The sequence below is a fragment of the Galeopterus variegatus genome, unplaced genomic scaffold, assembly GCF_000696425.1.
Source record: "Galeopterus variegatus unplaced genomic scaffold, G_variegatus-3.0.2 Scaffold2281, whole genome shotgun sequence".
NCBI classification, from domain to species: domain Eukaryota; kingdom Metazoa; phylum Chordata; class Mammalia; order Dermoptera; family Cynocephalidae; genus Galeopterus; species Galeopterus variegatus.
The window spans coordinates 217,410-238,923 of record NW_007728392.1 but is presented as its reverse complement, the minus strand read 5'-3'; the positions used below and the strand labels follow the sequence as shown (position 1 = coordinate 238,923).

At 36.1% G+C, this 21,514-nt stretch overlaps 1 protein-coding gene and 1 pseudogene across 1 annotated transcript in view; one reads left to right on the top strand and one right to left on the bottom strand.

Annotated features, from left to right (window-relative positions):
* The window catches only part of LOC103597327 (chromosome unknown open reading frame, human CXorf30), a gene marked incomplete at its 3' end in the record, with an annotated part of 119,539 nt that overhangs the window by 66,562 nt on the left and 31,463 nt on the right, over positions 1 to 21,514 (bottom strand). The window contains exon 5 of the mRNA XM_008581150.1: positions 20,416 to 20,527. Within this exon, the coding sequence (XP_008579372.1) occupies positions 20,416 to 20,527 (112 nt within the window). The remainder of the gene's footprint in view (positions 1 to 20,415; positions 20,528 to 21,514) is intronic.
* Positions 12,768 to 15,128, top strand: LOC103597324 (annotated as a pseudogene).

Sequence of the window (21,514 nt, the reverse complement as noted above, 5' to 3'; positions counted from 1 at the left end):
CCGCCCGCCCCGGACCGGGACCAGCAATGGGATCGCAACCCTTGGTGTTGCGCCCGCACCTCGCTCAGCCAGTGAGCCCACCAGCCATCCCTATATAGGATCCGAACCCGCGGCAGGAGCGTTGCTTCGCTCCCAGCGCCGCACTCTCCTGAGTGTGCCGCACTCTCCTGAGTGCGCCACGGGCTCGGCCCAACAACAGATTTTTTTTTTTTTCCTTTTTGTCTTTTTTCGTGTCCGGCAACGGACCGCAAACCTCAGTGTCGCGCCCGTACCGGACCGGGACCAGCAATGGGATCGCAACCCTTGGTGTTGCGCCCGCACCTCGCTCAGCCAGTGAGCGGGAACCGGTCTGTATGTGGGATCCAAACCCTCAGCAGGAGCGCCGCCGCACTCCCAAGCGGCACACTGTAGCAGTGCGCCACCGGGCAGCCCAACACCAATCTTTCTTAAACACCTCCAAAAAACTGAAGAGAACACATCTTAATTCATTATAGGAGGCCTCCGTTGCCCTAACACCAAAGCCAAAGACACTATAAGATAAGAAAACTAAAGTATAATATCTCTTGTGAACATCAATGCAAAAATCCTCAACAAAACATTGGCAAATTGAATTCAGCAGCATTTTTAAAGGATTATATATAATGACCAAGGAAGATTCATTTCCAGAATGAATGAATGAAGAGTGCTTCACTATAGGAAAACCAGTCACGGTAATACACCACATTAATAGAATTAAGGAAAAAAAATGATTATCTCAATTCATGCATAAAATGTATCTGACAAAATTCAACACCCTTTCATGATAAAAGCAATCAATAAACTAGAAATAGAAGGGAACTTTCTCAACATGGTAATGGCCATGTATGAAAAACTCAAAGCTAACATTGTACTTAACGGTAAAGGACTGAAAGCTTTTCCTCTAAGATCAGGAACGAGGCAAGGATGCCTGCTTTTGCCACTTCTATTCAATATAGCTTTGAAATTTCTAGGCAGAGCAATTATGCAAAATAATAATAATAATAATAATAATAATAATAATAATAATAATAATAATAATAATAATAATAATAATAATAATAATAATAATAATAATAATAATAATAATAATAATAATAATAACAACAACAACAACACACTATTTGGAAAAGAAAAAGTAAAGTTTTCCCTTTTCACAGAAGACATGATGTTTGTTATCTGTAGAAAACTTTAAATATTTCACAAGAAACTGTTATACCATTCATTTTATTAAACAAAATCAACATGCAAAGTCAGTCTAATTTCCATAAACTAGCAATGAACAATTTGAAAAGGAAATTAAGAAAGCAATTCACTTAGATAAAGCCAATATTTGAGCAACCGTACAAACATAATGCAATATATGTGGACTGAATAATAAGGAAGCCTAATCAATTTTTCACATGCTGGGAAGCACTCTTAAGAATTAAAGGTACACATTCTCAGTCTTAGTCCTTTCAGTCCATTATATGCTCAGCATATTTTTTCTTCCCCTCAACTCACTCATTTAATGTTTATTACATTTTTATTATCCCTTAACAAATAGGAATTGGACAATAAATTGTAAAATAATTCAAAAGCCATATATGAGTACAATATCATATTTTATAAAACAAAGTGAGAAATTAAGTTAAGCATTTAACTGAAAAAAATAGAAATGGGGAAGAGAACTATTGAAGCTATTATAAGTCTAGTCAATAGTTTGTTTTCATTGAAAGAAAATTTTTAAAAATTGCATCATATAATTATGCAATAATTTACACACAATTTTTCCAATAAAGAACCTTTTACTTGGCAATGTAATGTTAATTTTATTTCTAAAGAAGTATCTTTTTAAATTTCACCACTATTTTGAGTTATTAATTAGCTACTGTGGAAGAGACAAGCAGTCAAATTCTTGCACACTTTTTACAAGAATAACATTAGACTCAGCAACCTGATTGTCAGCAATGAACCTTCAAACCAAATGCAGTACATAATGAGTGAATAATGAGCAAATAATGAGTATGAAAGGAAAACATGATAATTTTTCACAGTATATGTATATGTGATTATTTTGTTCCCTATAGTCCACTCATCATGCTAAGGTCAACCAATCCAAAAAGAAACAAAAATGAATATAAACTTGATTGTTAGTGATGATTATGTTTGTGGGAATGGTAGAAAAACTATTACATTGGGCCGGCCCGGTGGCGCACTGGATAGTGCGCCGCTTGGGAAGCGCTTTTAAAAAAAAAAAAAAAAAAAAAAAAAAAAAAAAAAAAAAAAAAAAAAAAAAAAAAAGAAAAACTATTACATTGCTTTGGAAGAGCTACAAATATAACAGAAATAATAGTAATTAGTAAAAGCAAACTCTTCACATTAAGATATGGCATCTTTGACTTAAAGGAGATTTTCAGTTTGTCTGAAGAGAGTGTGAGAAAAAAAACCAAAACAACAACCTAATAAGAATATTAATTATAGACATTATATTTTCAATAGCACGGGTTTTTATTTTGAAAAATAGACTTTTTTGTCTGCTAAACACTCTTAAGTGGTTTTTTCAAAGCACTTTGTTTTTAACACTCAGTAAAACATTTTCTAGTACATAATTCATTTTTTTAAAATTAAGGGCTGTTTCTTTTTTAAATTACATATTGTCTTGTAAAATCTAAATATCAAGACTCAAGTTTAAGGCTGAGAAATGCAATTTTATATTAATGGGTTTTCTTTGAAAATAATAATTAAAAAATATTTATCTAAAACTTACTCTGTGCTAGGCATATGCTGAATGCTTGGTTAACTCTTGCAATAAACATATGAGTTAATTACTCCTCAGGCCCATTTTGAAGCTGAGTAACTTGGGTCTTAGAGAAGCTTGGGTAACTTAGCCTAGTAAGTGGCAAAGACATATACATTTCCCTGGCATAGAATACGAGAAAGGGCACATTAAGTCATTTCTAAATATCACCAAATATATCACAGAATAAATAGGCTTTTGATTGGAAAATAGTAAAATCACTCACATACTTACAGAACATTGAATTTGATCTAAAGTCATAGGTCTCAGACATTGCTCATTAGTCACCTGAACTATGTTATCCCTTAGAAAACCTTCAAAAGCCCATTTCCATAGCAACGGGTAAATCTGGCAAGGTCTTTGCTGTCTTTGCACCTGGTCCGCTCACACCCTCCCTGCTTCCTCCACTGGTTTCATGCTTCACCATTCCCTATTGCTAAGGAGGAATGCCGTTAAGGAAAATCTCTGTATGGCTGAAATTTTATCAACATGTGAATTTCCTGGAGGTAAATTAATTTGGTCAAGAAATTTTGTCATTAATGTTTGCTCTGTGCACATCATATTACACATGAGCTGATACATTTGAATAAAGTTTGCTTTTCTAATATCATACTGTCCTATAAAATTTGAGTAGTGCGGCTGAGATGGCCTGAGGAGTCCTCTGCTAACCCTCGATCTTCTCTCCTTTTTTTCTCTCTCCTCATTTCAAGATTATTTTTAACTCACTTTCTTTAGTATTATTTCCCCTTCATAGGAGACCAAAAGGCAAGGTGGAAAAAGCAAAATTATGTGGCTGATGAAGAACAGAGGCTAAGGAAAGATGTTAAAGTGATGATGGTACAGATGGCTTCAGGGATTAAAAATGGACACAAGGAAACTTTTTGGAGTGACAGAGATATTCATTACCTCAGTTGTGTCAATAGTTTCATGTATATATACATAATTAAAATTTCTCAAAATGTATACTCAAATAAACACAATTTATTGTATGCCAATTACACTACATAAAGTTGTTAAAATATATATTGTATGTTTCAGAGAATATATCCACCACTCCCTGTTAAACACTGCTCAGCAGGACAACAATAGAAAGTGTGAACCATTTCCTTAAATCAGAAATATTGTACAAACAGGGTGTGTAAGTGGAATTAACATCACTTGCGGGAATCTTCCAGCACTAGACAATGTCAAGTGCAACATAATTAACACAAGATAATTAATGAAGCCACCATATTTGTATATCCAGAAGAACTTTGTCTGTCTCTCTGTCATATCTCTCTATCCTATCTAACTTCTTATCTATCTATTATCTCTATTATCAGCATGTGTTCTTAGGTCCATAAAGTCAAGTATGGTTCAGTGGTATCAAATGCGATCGTTTGGTCATTTGTTTGGATTCACTGCACTATGACGTTGGCTTCTGTATTAATCCATTTCTGCTGCACATGACAAAATACCTGGAACTGGATTATTATAATAAAACAAAATTCACTGCTTACAATTTCGGAGGTTGGGAAGTCTAAAGTCCAGGGAAGACGTCTGGTGAGGGTCTTGGTGGTGGCAACAGTGATTCAGAGGTCTCACATGGCAGAAAATAGCAGAGTGGTGAGAGACTAACCTCTCACGTGGTCTTCTTTTAAAGCCCTCAAAACCATGCCCCTGACCACCATTATTAATCCATTCACTAGGCCCCACCTTTCAATTACCATAATAAGACTTCCCAACCTCAACAGTTACAGTGGGGATTTCTGGGGGGACATTCAACCCAATGCAGTTTCCTAAGTATCCATGTAAAAATTTCTTTTTTGTTTCATTTTATTGTAAACTTATTTTTGTGAATTATTTCTACATGAAAGAAAAGAAATTTTAGTATTAAAAGCATCTTTCAGCCCCTATCCATGCAATAACAAGGGGGATCACTTTTCATTCGAGTGCAAAGAGTGATCACAAGCAAAGATTGACTAGTATTTGTAAACCTTTTTGAAGCATTTCCATCTTTAAAAAATATTTGAAAACAAAAAAATCTTTTTATATATATTTTATTGAAATGTAATTGATTGTACATATCTGTGCAGTACAGAAACTGTTTGAAATATGTGATGCTTAAATCAGCATAATTAGTATATTCAGCATTACACAATATAATCATTTTTTGTGTCCCTTTAACAATTTATCTCTGGGCCGGCCTGGTGGCGCACTGCTACAGTGCGCTGCTTGGGAGCGCGGCAGCACTCCCGCCGAGGGTTCGGATCCCACATACAGACCGGCCGCTCACTGGCTGAGTGAGGTGCGGGCGCAACACCGAGGGTTGCGATCCTATTGCTGGTCCCGGTCCGGTACGGGCGCGACACTGAGGGTTGCGATCCGTTGCCGGTCACAAAAATAGACAAAAAGGAAAAAAAAAAACAATTTATCTCTAACCCTTTTAAAGTTTCAGAATTTCTGAATGATCTTCTAATCATACTAATTCTAAAATTCAATAAGTTATGTTTAATACATCAAATATTAGGAAAGTATTTTTGAAGGGTTTTTTGAATTTGAAAATTTTCTAAAAGTTTTTCCTAAAAATGGTGTGAATAAACACTTCACAATAAACTCTGAATTCGACATTCTTATGTAACACCTGTATTTGAGGTTCTATATCTTACATGAGAAAAAACAATGATCTGACAAATTACATTTTCATTTGACTGTAAATAACTTCCCACAAAATACACAATTTTGATTGGCCAAGCAGAACACACACACACCACACAGAGAAGTTTAATCTTCTTAATATATGTTAAACATATCTTAGCCATTCAAAATTCAAATATAAAGACTTTCTTCAGTACATCACAGGTGGATTCATCAGCCACTAGAGCCTTCTTCCTAAAGGAACCTGAATTTATATTCAGTAGAGCATCTCCAGCCTGCCTTACACTCCAGGGAAAACTATGTTTCTAATACATAATCAAGAATTACAAATGAGTGCTGTGTCAATTAAATGTGGGCCCCATGGTACACACTGGAGTCACAGGAATATCTTTCCTTCAGCCTGGCAGAGTATATGCAGTTTCCAAACTTACTCTTTTCTTCAAGTTTTTTTTTTGTTTTTTTAGTTTTGAAAATATTTAATTGAATGGATTTCACCAAAATTTGGTGTGTGAGAGGAGGTTACAGAGTTATTTGTTAGTATTGAGATTTAAAAGTTAAATAAACACTGATTTAGCCTTGGTATTCTTCAAGTTATTAAATATTTCTTGTTCTCATATCTTATTGCACTCCTATTATTATAGTATCAAGTAAATTTTAAAATAAATTAGAAGTTATTTAATTTTTGAAATTCATTTTCTTCCACTTAGTATTGACTGGATACCTGCAGCTATCTGCCATGTGTTGGTCATGAGGCTAATGCCAGCCTGGTAGTCAAAAGACAGATCATCTCATGTAAAGGCAGAAAATGTAGTATAAGACATCACTCATAGATCTATCAACATGAGTGAATTTATCTCCAGGAAATCATTGAAGTAGGGTTTGGGGCTAGAAATAATACTTATTTTGATTTTGGCATCAGGGTCAGGAAGAAAAGGTCTACTGCTCACAAACCCTCAAGAGTAATGCCATACAGGCAGCTAAAGTCATTATAAAACATCAGAGCACAGGCTGCCTGGGAAAGCAGAGATGGTAAAAGTAAAAAGGAGAGTCCAAAGGACCATGAGAATATCCAAGCATACCAAATCTACTCTCTCTATAGTGCCTCAAGGCCCTGTTTTTGCAAACCATTCCTGTCACCTCAAAGAGCATAAAATATATTATAGAAACCAAAACTTGTTTTGAAATACAGTAGTGCCTGATTGGTTTTTATGCTTCTTAAATATAGCAGTCCATGCTGGTGGTGGTTGGAATGAACCAACAAGATCCAAATTCAATTTTAGCCAAGCTTTTGATAACACTCTCCCTAGCTTTTTCATTGAGACAAGCTAAGACAGCCTGGGGACATATCATGTTAGGGAGTTTTCAAAAGAGGGATATACAACAATCTGGCATTTTAGGCATTTGTCTGGCAACTCAGGAAGGGAACAGTGAGGACAAAGGGAAAATAGATATCTACATTAGATAATATCTTGACATTTTCCATGGTGCTATGGTCACTAAGTTTCCTTTAACATTAAAGGAAGCAATGGAACAATACTCTGGAGCCAAATGTCTCAGGGTCACATGGCAGCTCTGCCATTGACAGGTAATGTGACTCTCAACAAGTTAAACTCTCTGTACTTTAGTTTCCTCCTTGGTAAAACAAGAAAAATAATACCGATGTCACATACTGTTTGAAGATCACAGAAGTATATGTAGTTGGTGTTAATAGTTCTATTAACATTCTCTTATAAAGGAACCATGTGCTTTTCAATAGTTACTAGAAGACATAACAAAGGAAACTGATAATCATAAGTGGAATTCTAACAAACATCAAATACTATATATAGCTTTTTTCAAAGATACATGTCAATGGTAGATTTTACATTTGTATCATGCATCTCCTAAGCCAGTTTCTAATATAGATTTTTTACCAGGACCTACTATATTTAAAATAAAGGGTAAATTTTAATGAGCATAGTGTTTATATGCAACTAATGCCCCTACATTATCTTTTTTGTTGATAAATACTGTTTTTCCAAATGTGAAGGGAAGATGGGTGGAGATGAGAGTTAGTGTACTAAATAAGAGTGATCAATATTTATTGAGCACCTACTAGATGAGCACTTTTCATATATTCACATTTAATGCCCATCATCAATTTGAAAAGTGAAATATTACTTATATTTTACAAGTAAAACCTGATATTCAATGAGGTTAAGTAAATTACCAAAGGTCACATAATTAGAGAATGACATAATTGGCAATTGAAGTTATGTTTATCAAATCACGTAAAATAATTAGAAGACCAGTATTTATTTAGTACCTTCTTCACATTTGTGTTAGGGGCTTCACAGCACTATTGCTCACTGATGGTATAATAACTGATGATGTAGGAACTATTCATATTTGTCATTCCATTAATGAGGAAATTGAAGCTCTGGGGAGTTGAATAACCTGGCCAAAATCACAGAGCCTGAAAATGGTGGCAGGTAGGGGATTCAGAGTCTGTTTTTCATGTAACATGGAATTATAAAAACCCATCACATTTAACGATGACCTTTGGTTTTTAAAACAGCTGCATTTATTTGGGAAAATATTAGATATTCCTAAGATACATAAACTCAAACTAGATTTTATTTAAAGTGATTCTCAATTGTTACAACATTATGTTTGAAGCTCTGAAATAGTTGCACATCATTTAAATGGCAAAAATCAAAGGATGGTGTGGAGTATGCATAAAGCAAATGTACTTCACAGGGCCTGGTTTTCCAAAGCCTTGCAGTTTCAAATATTGACCTTGCAAAGGACAGAAAAATTTCCCCAGGTTATAGTCTCTGTTATAAGATAAAGAATTGTAACACAGCAAGGTTGCCGGCTCAAAGACAGACAGGTTACTGATTGATATGTAAAGATACTGGGAAATTGCTGTAAGAAGAGAATGTTTGCTAAAATCAAGCTTTTGTTGCAAATTGCATTATGGAAGGTCACCTTGCTTGTCTTACTGAATGTTACCAGCTTCTATTGTTAAACTTGTTAAACTGTACTTAGCAAAAACACCACCTATGTTCTCCTCCTCTAACTTCCTGGTCTGGAGAATAAATTCTTAAGAGAACCCCAATTCGGGGTTAATTTCCCAAATGGAAGGAATGCCTCTCTCTTGAGGGTTCTGGGAGATTAACCCCTTTTTGGGGCTTCTCATTGCTCAGAAGAGATGGACTTTGGGTAATGTTTGGCGGCTCTGTCACCCAGGGGAAAAGGTGTGACAAATCCGTGGGAGGCAAAGCAACAGTATAGTTTACTCAGGATAGAAAAAATTTAGCTTGGTTTATATTCCAGAAGAAAGACAAATAAATCTCAAAGAGTTCTCATTATAAAGGAAATTATTTCTTGATATTTTAGAAAGTAATACTTTAAAAATATTTTATAAAAGTAAAATCAAAATAAGTCTATTATGGATGTATTTAGTGTTTAAAAAACTTCTTTCTCAAGCCAACTATACTGGTTTTGGGATCTTGTTTAAAGAAAAAAAAAAGCTAAAACTTAAAAAACAAAGCAAAACAAAATGATAATCTTTATCTTGAAACTTTTTCAAAGGGATATATTAAAAAAGCACTGAAGACCAAATTGTTTGACATCTGAATGTCTTCCTTTGCAGCACAATAATAGTGAAACATGAAATAGCAAAGTACGAGATATGCAATTTTGCCATTGCAATGTGATAGATAACATGAATATACTTTCCAAGGTTTAAATAAAAAATGAGAAATTAAAAGGTGCTACATTTGCTCAAGATCACATTCTGAAAATACACATGACAAGCAATGCTTCTCATCACACATAACACTAGAAATCAAATTTTGAACTAAATTTGCAATTTTAAAGACAGCAAGTGGTAATACATATCTTTCTAGGGAGCATATCATTTCAGTAAGTAGCAGAATGCCAAATAGAAAAATTATTTCCACCTAGTTTAAATGTAGGATTAATGTAAACAACTTTATTGCCACACGTTAAACGTTTTGTGTTGGCATTGAGTAGAAGTTTACTGAAAAGAAATTTTAAGAAGTCTTTACTGAAACTGACTAGAAGCTTATTTGCAATATTTTGGAGAAGGCTTTCCTGTGTCAATGTCATAATAGATCTCATTCCAGTGTTCTAACTTCTGAAGTGCAATTTTTTAGAAATGAACATTGGCTATAATTTATAGTTGTGTTGAACACAATAAACACACTCAATTCTCAGTAAGTAAAAAAGCACTTTGGGGTCTACTGAACAAAATACAGGTTGATTGTTGGCAATGTCAAAATTGATCATTGTTACCAACTTTCTGGACGTACCAGGTTACTAAGGGTCATGGATAATAACAGAAGATTTCACACTACTGTATCATGAATGTTCAGGGTAGAAACTAAATTTACTAATATGTCTGGAAACAACCTTAAACATTGGTCCATTGTACTTAGTTTTTTAATGTGCAGCAAACAGAGAGAGTCAAAGTACCTTGGTGATTACCTTAAAGTGAGTCCATGTAGTGTTCTATAACATCAAAAAACTTGCACCATAAGTACACAAAGTACATGCTACATGAAAATATTCTTGTTATTTGGAGATAGTTATAGGACACCAGGCTATGACCTACGTATTAAATTCTTACAGCCCGATTTTTGATCATGCATTTAAATGACTCACAATTCAATAAATAATTCTCATTATATCCTTTCTCTGTTGCACTTCCATCAATCCCGTTGGCAAAGGGAAGATATTCGGTTACCTGAGTTCTCCAATCTCTCTCTCTTTTTCTTTTCTTTTTTTTAGCCACAAATAAAATGTCATTGATGATTCTAAGAATTTCTAAAATATTTTCCTTGGAAATGAAAGTATGTTTGTTGCTCACATACAGCAGTTCATAAGGGATAATTAATGAACTCCTACACTTAAGTTTTTCAAAACATCAATTTTACTAGGTAACAATGAAGTAAAAGTTTTTAAAAATATTTACGAATTGCCATTTCTATAATATATTGAAAATGATTCAGAGAATCCTCTCCCAAATGAAAATTTTAAGTTAAACACACATAGGAACTAAGAAAGCATAAAAACACTGTAGTGAGTCATCACTGGAAGTGACATTTGTTCTAGCATATATGCTGCTCAATGGTGGCCTGGAATCTTGGCTTTAGGGGCCATAAATGAGAACCAGAGAATAAAATCATCAGGTAAAGAGCTCACACTTGCATGGTTTGGGATTCAGATTTCACATTATATTTTTAGACCACCAAACCCCAAATTAATTATTTAATTTCATATCTGTAGACATAGAAAGGAGGTCCTAGGAGTATCCTTACAAGTTTAAACAACTAGCTGTTTGCTGTTATTAAAAATGACTTTTAAAAGTTATTTTAGGACCTGATATTCACAATCTGAAGGACACTGAGCTGATTAGTGCGACATCCTCATAAAGGACTCAGAACAGTCATGCCAGAGACATGGGTTTTATGTAGATTATTAAAGCACAACTGAATCAAAGTATTAGAAAAATGATATGAAGGTTATTCCAAATTACACAACCTTAATTCTTACACATACAAGTTAGTTTTCTATGCACTACATCAGGAGTGATTTGCTCTATGTTGTGAACATGCATGTTTATAGCCATCTCTAAATCATATTTGTGAATCATATTATGTTGATGCAATCAAAATAAATTTAAGGATCACTGTTACTAAAGGACATGCTAGCCCCCAAGGCCTACCCATCTTTACCTAAATATTGATCTTGTGCAAAAAGCAAAGCTTCTATCTAAGATATATGGAAATTTATCAGCATATTTCACTACTGCAAATAAACAACAGGCTGTTACTGTGTTTCTACATTTTGTTATACATTAATCTTATAATAATGGGCAGTGATATTAACTTTTTGTATTCTAATATTTATCGAGACCACAAAGGTCATTTTATGATTATTGAAGAGAGTATTGAGCTGGAATGTTTTAATTCATTCAGTCAATAACACATTATTTTTCTCATGTCTGCAAACACGGTGATTTTTGCTTGGTTTTATTTGTTTTTTTCTCTTTAAGTTTCCTTGTTTTTATATCTAGGTTGACTGATTCCATGTTTTTCATTTTTTTTGAAATGTATTGGCATAAAGAGATCATTTTGAAGTCAAGATAGAACTGGGCTTTCCCTCCCTAACCAGTAAACCTATCCATCTGATTGCTTCCCTCTCACAGTTAATGGTATCACCTTCCTTAGAGTTCCTTAGAGTTCCCTAGTGTTGCTTAGTACGTTTGACTCTCTTTTCTTCCTTATCTTTCCATATTCAATTTTCATCAAATGCTGCTAAGGTGGACACTCCCATGCACCAATTATATACCATTTCAGAAACGAAAGACTTCCATAGCTACCGAAAAGGAAGATGGAAGATGACCATCAGATCAGCCCTCTTTAGAGGTGGGAGGGAGGTTTTGGTAATGGGCCACAATAATCACCCACATTGTATATTGGCAAAATAAAATTAAGAAGAAAAAAAAAATAAAAAAAAAAGATCAGCTCTCTTTAGGCACTGCCTTGCTTGAGGAAAAAAAAAAAGCCTCACCTAAGGTCAAATCTCCTTCCACATGTAGACCACTTTCAACGATTAATCAGCATAGTGCTTTGAAGACCAGTCTCCTTTTCCCAAGTTGGGAGAATTTGAAGGGCCATCTCAGTTTAGAGACCTTGATGAGTTGGCTGAAGCCTTCACTGGGCATGCATTGAAGCTCACCTTCTCTCTCTGGTCAATGTACTTTCTTACCTTTCCTTCCACAAATGTTGATCAGAAGACATTCCTTAATAAATGTCCCACATGTTGATCTCTTATCTCAAAGTCTGATTCTCTGGAAACTCAACCTGTTATGATATCCTTTTTCCCTCTTTGTTTCTCTTGAAACTAAATCACATTTCTGAATCATATTATGTTCTTAACCCACTGTCACTGGCCTAGTTTTGTTTGCCTTTAACTGTCATTTAGAATGGTCAATGTTCACTTTTTGTTCCATAGCCAAATAGGAATTCAAATATAAACTTCTACCCAGGCACACTTTGAACTTGATTGTAGCTCAGAATTCCAAGTCTATTCATTTCTCAAAATTTCTCCCTACCAAAGAATATGCCATGACACCAATGTTAGTACATGTTGTTGGTGCCCAATAAAAATCCCCTCTGAGGAGAGTTCCTATACACACTAGTGGTTTCCAACAATTCTTTGCCTGTGAGGATTCACTGCCATGGGATCCTGCCTTAAGAGAAAACTTCAGGTGTCTGTGTGAAGGTGGAGGTAGGAACCTGAGTGCTAAGAAATCTGGTGAAAGATGGTGGCTGACCCTGTTGAAGCAGAAGAGAGAAGTTCCGTGGAGAGGTGGCTGATAGGAGAGGAGAAAGAGCAGGGTTTGGGGAGTGTTATTAGAATGTGAGGGTCAGAATCTGTCATTCAAACCTAGTTCCCTGCTCCTTCTAACCTATCTCCACAGCTTTTTTTGGTTTCCAGTTTCCACTGGAGGCAATGACAATTACCTGAAAATCACAGGACCCTTGCACCCCTTTCTATCAGGGGTCAAGACAATCCATACACCAAGCTTGGGTGATGAGGAATTTGAAATCCTGCCTATCTCTTTGGATTCTAATCCCTCACTGGCTGTCTCAGATGTGGTTGGCCACTTTGATGACCTGGTAGACCCTTCTTCCTCAGAGGATGGCAGTTTTTCAGTCCTATATGGGGTCCAGATATTGGACATGTCTGTGAACATGACCCATGGTTTAATGGAGCAGGGCGGGGTGGCAGGAAGGACTCCTGAGAGGGGGCTTGACCATGGACTTGGACATTCTATAGGCACTCAGTATAGCATGAGCCCACCTGTTACAATTGATGTACCAATGAAAGACATGACATCTGGTTTGATGGGACATAGCCAGTTGACCATTGATCAGTCGGAACTGAGTTCTCAACTTAGCTTGACCTTAGAGGGTGTTACCATCCTATTACCTGCCCAGTCACCTGAGGATTGTCTTTCAAACTCTCCTTCACTTACTAGTTCACTTCATGAGGATAATGCTGAGGAATTCTGGAGGCAACTTCCCAGCCAGAAGACAGTGGTGGTGGGAGCAAGGAAAGAGAGGAGAAAAAAGAGAAAAGAGGGGAGAAGGCCCCAAAGAAGAGAAAAAAGAAAGATCTTAATGGACCTCCAAAACCATTCTCAGCATATCCTTTATTCTTTTGTGATACACAGGCTGCCATCAAGGGACAGAATCCCAATGCCTCTTTTGGAGAGGTTTCAAAAATTGTGGACTCCATGTGAGACAGTCTTGGAAGAGCAAACACAGGTACATAAGAGGAAAAGTGAAGCTGCCAAGAAACTATCTGAAGGTCTGGCTGCTTATACAGACAACCAAGAGTGTCAGGCCACTGTGGAAACAATGGAATTGCATCCAGTGCCACCATCACAGAACCCTTCTCCAACTCCTACAGCTGCCATTGACCCAGCATTTCCAGCACCAATGTCAATGGAGCCCCCTGCCCTGTCCCCTTCCATTATAGTTAACCCCACTTTTTCATCCTATGTAGAAAACCAGGCATCCACAGAATCCCAATGCCAGTTTTGGAGAGGTTTAAAAAATTGTGGCTTCCATGTTAGACAGTCTTGGAAGAGCAAACACAGGTAGATAAGTGGAAAAGTGAAGCTGCCGAGAAAGTGTATCTGAAGGCTCTGGCTGCTTATAAAGACAACCAAGAGTGTCAGACCACTGTGGAAACAGTGGAGTTGCATCCAGTGCCACCATCAAAGACCCCTTCTCCAACTCCTACAGCTACCATTGACCCAGCATTTCCAGCAACAGTGTCAATGGAGCCCTCTGCCCTGTCCCTTTCCATTATGGTTAACTCCACTCTTTCATTCTATGTAGAAAATCAGGCATCTTCTGGGGCTAGGAGCCAGCCAGAATCACCAAGTTGATTATTACCAAACAGATGTTGCCCTCTTCTATTACCATATCCCAGCTACAGTGGTGACCTCCTGGGGGCTCCAACTAGGCCAAACCAGTGCAGCTACTATACAGCCAAGTCAATAAGCCTAGATGGTTACTTGGTCACTGTTGCAGGCAGCAGAAGTAGCTGCTGCTTCTACACAACTGACTCCACCCCAACTACAGCCCCCTCCATTACAACAGATGCCCCAGCCCCTGACTCAGCAGCAAGTTAAATTCTTCAGTAACCTCCTCCACTCCAGGCCATGCAACAGCCCTCAGAAAGTTCAAATGAATTTACAGCAACAGCCACCTCCTCTGCAGACCAAGATTGTGCCTCTACCCACTCTGAAAACTGCAAACTACCTTAGTCTCACCAGCTGTGAAAAGGAGTCCTGAGCAGTCTGTGAATAACAGACTGGAGGCCCACACAGTGTAGGCAACCTCTCCTAAGACAACATGTCATATGATCACAGATATAGTTCCTGAGGTTGAGTCTCCTTCTCAGATGGATGTTGAATTGATGAGTGGGTCCTGTGATGCTCTTACCCCAGCCTCGATGTGTGAGGTCTGCTTGTGAGAACCATCCCGTTGTGAGTAAGGACTAGGAAAGTGAGTACTGCAGCAATGAGTGTGTGATGAAGCACTGCAGGGATGTAATCTTGGCCTGGGTGGTCTCTAGAAATTCAAAGCCAGTGGTGTTTATGAAATAGTCCTTCCTGTTCTCTAAGCCAGTGAAGATTTACCTGCTGGGAACATGTCCAAGAAGAGCCTGTTTTTGAAATACAAGCTTGGCTTCTGGTAGTACCTGATCTCAACCTAGGATGGCCGTTCATGCTTTTCCCCCTTGTTCCATCATCAGGTCAGGTATGGAGCAGGGCCATCGAGTTTGCAGTAATCTGCAATTGCTTTTTACTTTCAACTACAAGCAGAAATGTCAGTGATACCAGCAGAGGAAAGAGTAAAGGAATTATGGGCAAGCAAAACATAGGCATGGTAGGGGTGGTGGGGGGAGGGGAGGGGTTGTTTGAGGAAACTAGTTGGTACAGTTGTCATAGAATTTGCCTAAAATAGAATTGAAATGATGGCAGAGCAAAAGAAAAAGAGGAAGAAAAGAAAAAAGAAAACAAAGAAAAAAGAGCAAACTTCAATCAGTGATGGAAAGGAGTTGAATAAATACCCCACTTCCTTGCCCTTCAGTGTGACAATTGATAATTCTCTCCTAAAGTCCCAAATGAGGTCCCCCAATTTTCAGCAGTAATCTGATAACTAGCTTACTTTTTATTGGTTTTCTCCCTTCAGCATCTATTTCCACATTCTCTCAGAGTGCTTCCTGTAATCACCTCTCAGATACACTACTAGCAATTAGTCTTCTCTTAGGGTCTGCTTTTGGAAGTGGGTCACAAACTAATATTAAGAACTGATTACCTGGAATATTGTAAAGGAACTTTAAGTGATCTCCCAGATCTAACTGTCCTATCTTACCCCATCCATTTGTTCTATATATTACCTCTATACTTTTCTTTCTAAAACTCAGTTGATTCAAGCCACTTGCCTCCTTAGAAATCTTCAATGGCTCCCACTACAATAAGAAGTAAAACAAAACTCTGTCCTACAAATTCTGCCTGTATTTGTAATTCTATGTCAGTTTGCATTCCTTTACACACACACACACACACACACACACACACACACACACACACACACACACACACACTCTGTCCAAACACACCCATCTATTTTTTATTTACAGAAACTGTCTTCTCTATGTTTTCAACAAGGTTCTGTTGCAAAACATCCTCCCCACCCATACTGGCTGATAAATCTCAACTCATACTTCAATGTCCATATCAAACACATTACTCTCTGAGAAACCCTCTCAGAATCCCACTGTATAGATTAATATTTTCCTCCCACCATGTTCCCCAGTGCCATGATTAAATTTTCAGTATTTCAGAGTGCACCTTGATTGAGATGATTTATGGATACGAGTGCACCTTGATTGAGATGATTAATGGATAGCTATTTCCACCACCAGATATGAATTCCTGGGAGGCAGTAGCCATATCACATCCATGTTTGGCTATAGTGGTAATATTCAAAATAATTAACAAACCTATATCCCAGCACTGACCAATCAGAAAGGATGCCTAATCAAGGTCCTGAGGCCCTCTGATGCTTTAAGTGTTAACCATTTAGTTACTGCTGAATTAATTGATGGGAGATCCAGGATCGAGAGGTCTGGGGGAGGGACTGTGTTGCTAGACAGGAAAAGGTCCCACTGTAGTGGAGCTCAAACTTTTTGCCAACTTATGAGCAACTGTGACAATATTTTAAGAGGGAAAGCATAATAGGTTGAATGTCAGCTTTGTTTATAGCTACTATGTTTATAAAGACTTTCCAAATTATAGGCCTTTAGTAAAAACTTATTATATAATTAAGAAGAAAATTTAAATGAGCACAAAGTTTTTTTTAAACATCACTGACATACATATGCTGATACACTACTTTAACTAGAACAAATAAGGAAATTCTCAATATATGTGTGAAATTTTTATAGTCTAGTTTTCCTTTATTTATTTTGACATTTACTTGTACATATTTGTGGGGTACAGCGTGTTGTTTTAATACATGCTTATACTGCACAATGATTCGCTTAGAGTAGACAGCATAGTTTTGTACCCATCAGTCCACTACTCCTCCTTCCTTCCCAGCCTCTGATAACCATTATTCCACTCTCTACTTCTGTGAGGACCACTTACTATTATTATTTTTTTAGTTCCACATATGAGTGAGATCATGCAGTATTTGTCTTTCTGTGCCTGACTTACTTCACTTAACATGATGGTTTCCAGTTCCATCCACGTTGCTGCAAGTGATAAGATATAATTTCTTTTTATAGCTGAATAGTATTCCATTGTGCATATATACCAGTTTTTTTTAAATGCATTCATACGTTTATGGGCATTTAGGTTGATTCCATCTCTTGGCTATTGTGAATAGCATTGTGATAAACATGGGAGTGTGGGTGTCTTTTTGATATATTGATTTCATTTCCTTTGGGTATATACCCAGTTGCTAGGTTGTAAGGTAGTTCTATTTTTAGTTCTCTGAGGAACCTTCATACTCTTTTCCACAGTGGCTGCACCTATTTACATTCCCACCAACAATGTAGGAGGGTTCCCTCTTCTCTGCCTCCTCACCAGCATTTGTTATTTTCTGTCTTGTTGATAACAGCCATTCTAACTGGGGTGAGATGATATCTCATTTTGGTTTAAATTTGCATTTCCCTGATGATTAGTGATTTTGAGCATTTTTTCATGTGCTTATTGGCCATTTGTATGTCTTCTTCTGAGAAATGTCTGTTCAGCTGTTCAGGCCCTTTACCTATTTTTTAATTGGGTTTTTTGTTGTTGTTGTTGTTGTTGTTGAGTTGTTTATTCTGGGTATTGGCCCCTTGTCTGACACACTTTGTTCATATTGTCCCTTGCTATGTAGAAGCTTTTCAGTTTGATGTAGCCTCATTTGTATATTTTTGCTCTAGTTGCCTGTGCCCTTGTCGTCTCAGTCAAAAATGTGCTGCCCATTCCTGTTTCATGTAGCATTTCTCCTAGTTTTCTTATAGTAGTTTCATAGTTTCAGGTCTTAAATTTAGGTATTTGATCTATTTTGAGTTGATTTTTATGTATGGTGAGAGATAGAGGTCGAGTTTCAGTCTTCAGCATGTGGATGTCCAGTTTTCCCAGAATCACTTATAAAAGAGGTTGTCCTTTCCCCATGAAAATTCTTGTCCCCTTTGCTGAAAATCAGTTGGCTGTAAGAGTGTGGGTTTATTTCAGTGCTCTCTATTCTGTTCCATTGGTTTATTTGTCTATTTTTATGCTGTTTTGGTTACTATAGCTTTATACTATATTTCAAAGCCAATGACTCCAACTTTGTTCTTTTTGTTCAAGGTTTCTTTAGCTATACAGGACCTTTTGTGATTCCATATAGTCTAGTTTTATTTATATTATTTCAGATTAGTTAGCAGCTTTTCTGATGAAATTATGTTTACACTGCATAATATACTGTAGAAGTCTTCCAGTAGTAATATCAAGAAAAATTGGAGCTAATTTTCTTTTTCCAAAACTGTTTTTCTAAGGTGCAATGGCATGATTAATTCAACTCTAAGGCATTGTCCTGGGAAGAGCTATTGTGATCATATCTTGTACATATTTTTCAAAATTATGAAGCCTGCAAAATCTCTTGCATAGCAAGCAACGTTTACCTGATTCATCCTCATTTAACAATCTACCCCTGAGCTGCCTTTAACTTCCTTAAATTAAATTCCTTCTAAATTCTTTCAAACCAACATGCTAAAAGAGTTCATATCTGATTAGTGAAAATACGTATTGAAATGTTATGGTCTCACAAAAGCTCCCAAAACCAACAAAAAATAATCAGACAAAAGAAAGTCACCCTTAATCTAATTATTTAATTATTCTGAGGTTCGTTTCATTAATTTTAAGAGTCTGATTCATGGGCCAGGGGCTTTGTTTAAGGTGGTCATAAGTATTCCTAATTCAATAATCCACAGTTTGTGGTTCCTTTTCTGTTTCCTATAAGAATCAGAAATACTGTTTTCCATAAAACAGAAAACTGAGATTTATTATGTTTTGTCAAAAATAATCATGCCAATTTTGAATGACTTGTTGCTTTTTACAAAAGACTAGTTAAAATTCGAAAAATAACCAAAATCCACTAACTATTAGTACTGTCATTGACAAACTGAAATGAAAACTGAAATTTAAATTTCTTTAAATCAATTTACATTTTCTGGATTACCTATAAAAATGGTGAAATATGTTACTTTATTGAAATGGCTGAAATAGGGTCACTACAGCTCAAATATTCCTATCACATGGACACTTATTAATGGGCTATGTAAAGCCAAACATCCCAAAAGCAATGGGAAGATTTCATGAGACGCTAATGACTACTGCTGTGTGAACACCTGAGGTTAAGCACACCAGAAGCAGGGAATGAAGATGGGTAGGTGGATTCTTACTACACAGTACCTTCTATCACCGTGGTAATAATTGAATCATTGTATTTGGCATTCTGAAATTTTCCTACTGTTTGTTAATGGCATTGACATTCAGTCTACTCTGTACTTTCTTCTTGGCAGCAGGTCTCTATACCTTCTATGCTAGATATAGACCCTTCCCTCAAACATTCTTTGTTGAGGCAAGCAGGAATGAGAGGCCTGTATTTCTAGGGAGCACAAGGTCACTGCTAGGTATATGCTCTCTGCACTTCTAAAGCTGTATCCACTTACCTTCCTTATAATAATTTCCATAGCAAAATCCAATTACTAGTGGGGCATTTAATTCTCTCCTAACTGGGACAACTTATTCCTTTGATGAATCACAGCCCCTCAGTTCTCGCTATTACTTTCTATCAGTTCTTACCCTGCTCTCTTCAAACTTATAAAAATACTTCCGATCCCCATTCCCAAGCAAGTAATTCTGTTCAGGGACCATCAGAGCAATTGTATGAATATATGATTTTTTAGAAACAAAGGAAGAAATCTTTACACATACTAAAACTTTAACCTATTTTTATATATCAATTAAGTGCATGTAGATATTTTATTAAAATACCCAGTCCTGTAAACAGACATAATCATAGAATTCTGTCAGGTTCATAAATTGGCAGAACTATTTGAAAGTATTTTATCAAATTTTAAATGTAAATACCCTAAAGTAAATATTTCCACTTTTAGTAATTTGCTTCACAAATAAATTTAAATAAATGGCCAAGATAATATAGCACTACATGTAAAATGTATGCCACAAAGCTCTGATCATTTAGAAAGCTTATGACTGAAATGCAAAATTAAATTTCCTCCTGGGCCATTTACTAGAAAGAGTAAATATAGATTAGATTTTTATTGCTTCTCCTCATATTTCTATCCTGCTGTGGTAGTTAATAATAATATTTCATTAATAAATTTGATACCTTTGAATACACCACGTTTCCAAGGCGACACATGCAGAATGTATGGAATTGAATTACCAGCATGTATAGTGACTTGTGGAATTCCCCACACTATTGGAAGATCTGAAGATACCTAGAAAAGAGGTAAAAGTAAACAAGAATTATATAATATCGACATGAAATGCTTTTCTATGCTTTAGCATGTTACACTACATGTAATTAGTGTAACAAGCTAACACATAAAAACCTAAAATTTCTATTAAATACTTCATTAAACTATTCACTTTTATTGAACAGCCAGCCAGAAAAATGCTACATACAGAAGAAAAATATGAGAAGAGACCCATGAAAACATGGAACAAAGGAAATGATTCTTCCAAAATACATTTATTTCTGTTGCCTCTTTTGTATAAAGATCATTGATGCTTACAAAATCTAAATATCTTTTATAGGCCATGCATAATTTCCTTTACGCAATCAGATGTACAAAGATATGAGCCATTTCAATGAATTTCTACATCAGTATTAACAAAATGGAAAAGGAATATTTAAGCTACATTTGACCACAATCTTGGTTAAATCCAACTGTCAGTCTATTGTGTGCTTGCATCTTGCCACTCCACACTCCCCAGGCAAACACTACTTTGTGTCTCCATAGATTTGCTTATTATAGATAATTATTAGAAATGAAATCCTAGAGTATTCAGTCTTTTTCACTGCTTTTCATTCAGCACACTGTTTTCTTTATTATTTTTTACTTATTTTTTAATTAACAAATAAAAATTGCACATATTTATGATTTACAACTTGGTGTTTTGATACATGTGCACATATGAAATGGCTAAATAGAGATAATTAAGATGTGAACTACTTCACATAATTAGCATTTTTGTGGTGAGAACACTGAAAATCTACTGGTTTTTTGTGAAAAATACAATACGTTTTTATTAACTACAGTCACCTTGATTTATATTGGATATTGAAAACTCATTCATTTTAGTTTTTTCTGCTTTCTTTTTCTTTTTATTTATTGCCTTTTATTGAAACATATTCATTGTACACATTTATGGGATACAGAATTGTATTTCAATACATGTATACAAAGTAAGATCATATCAGG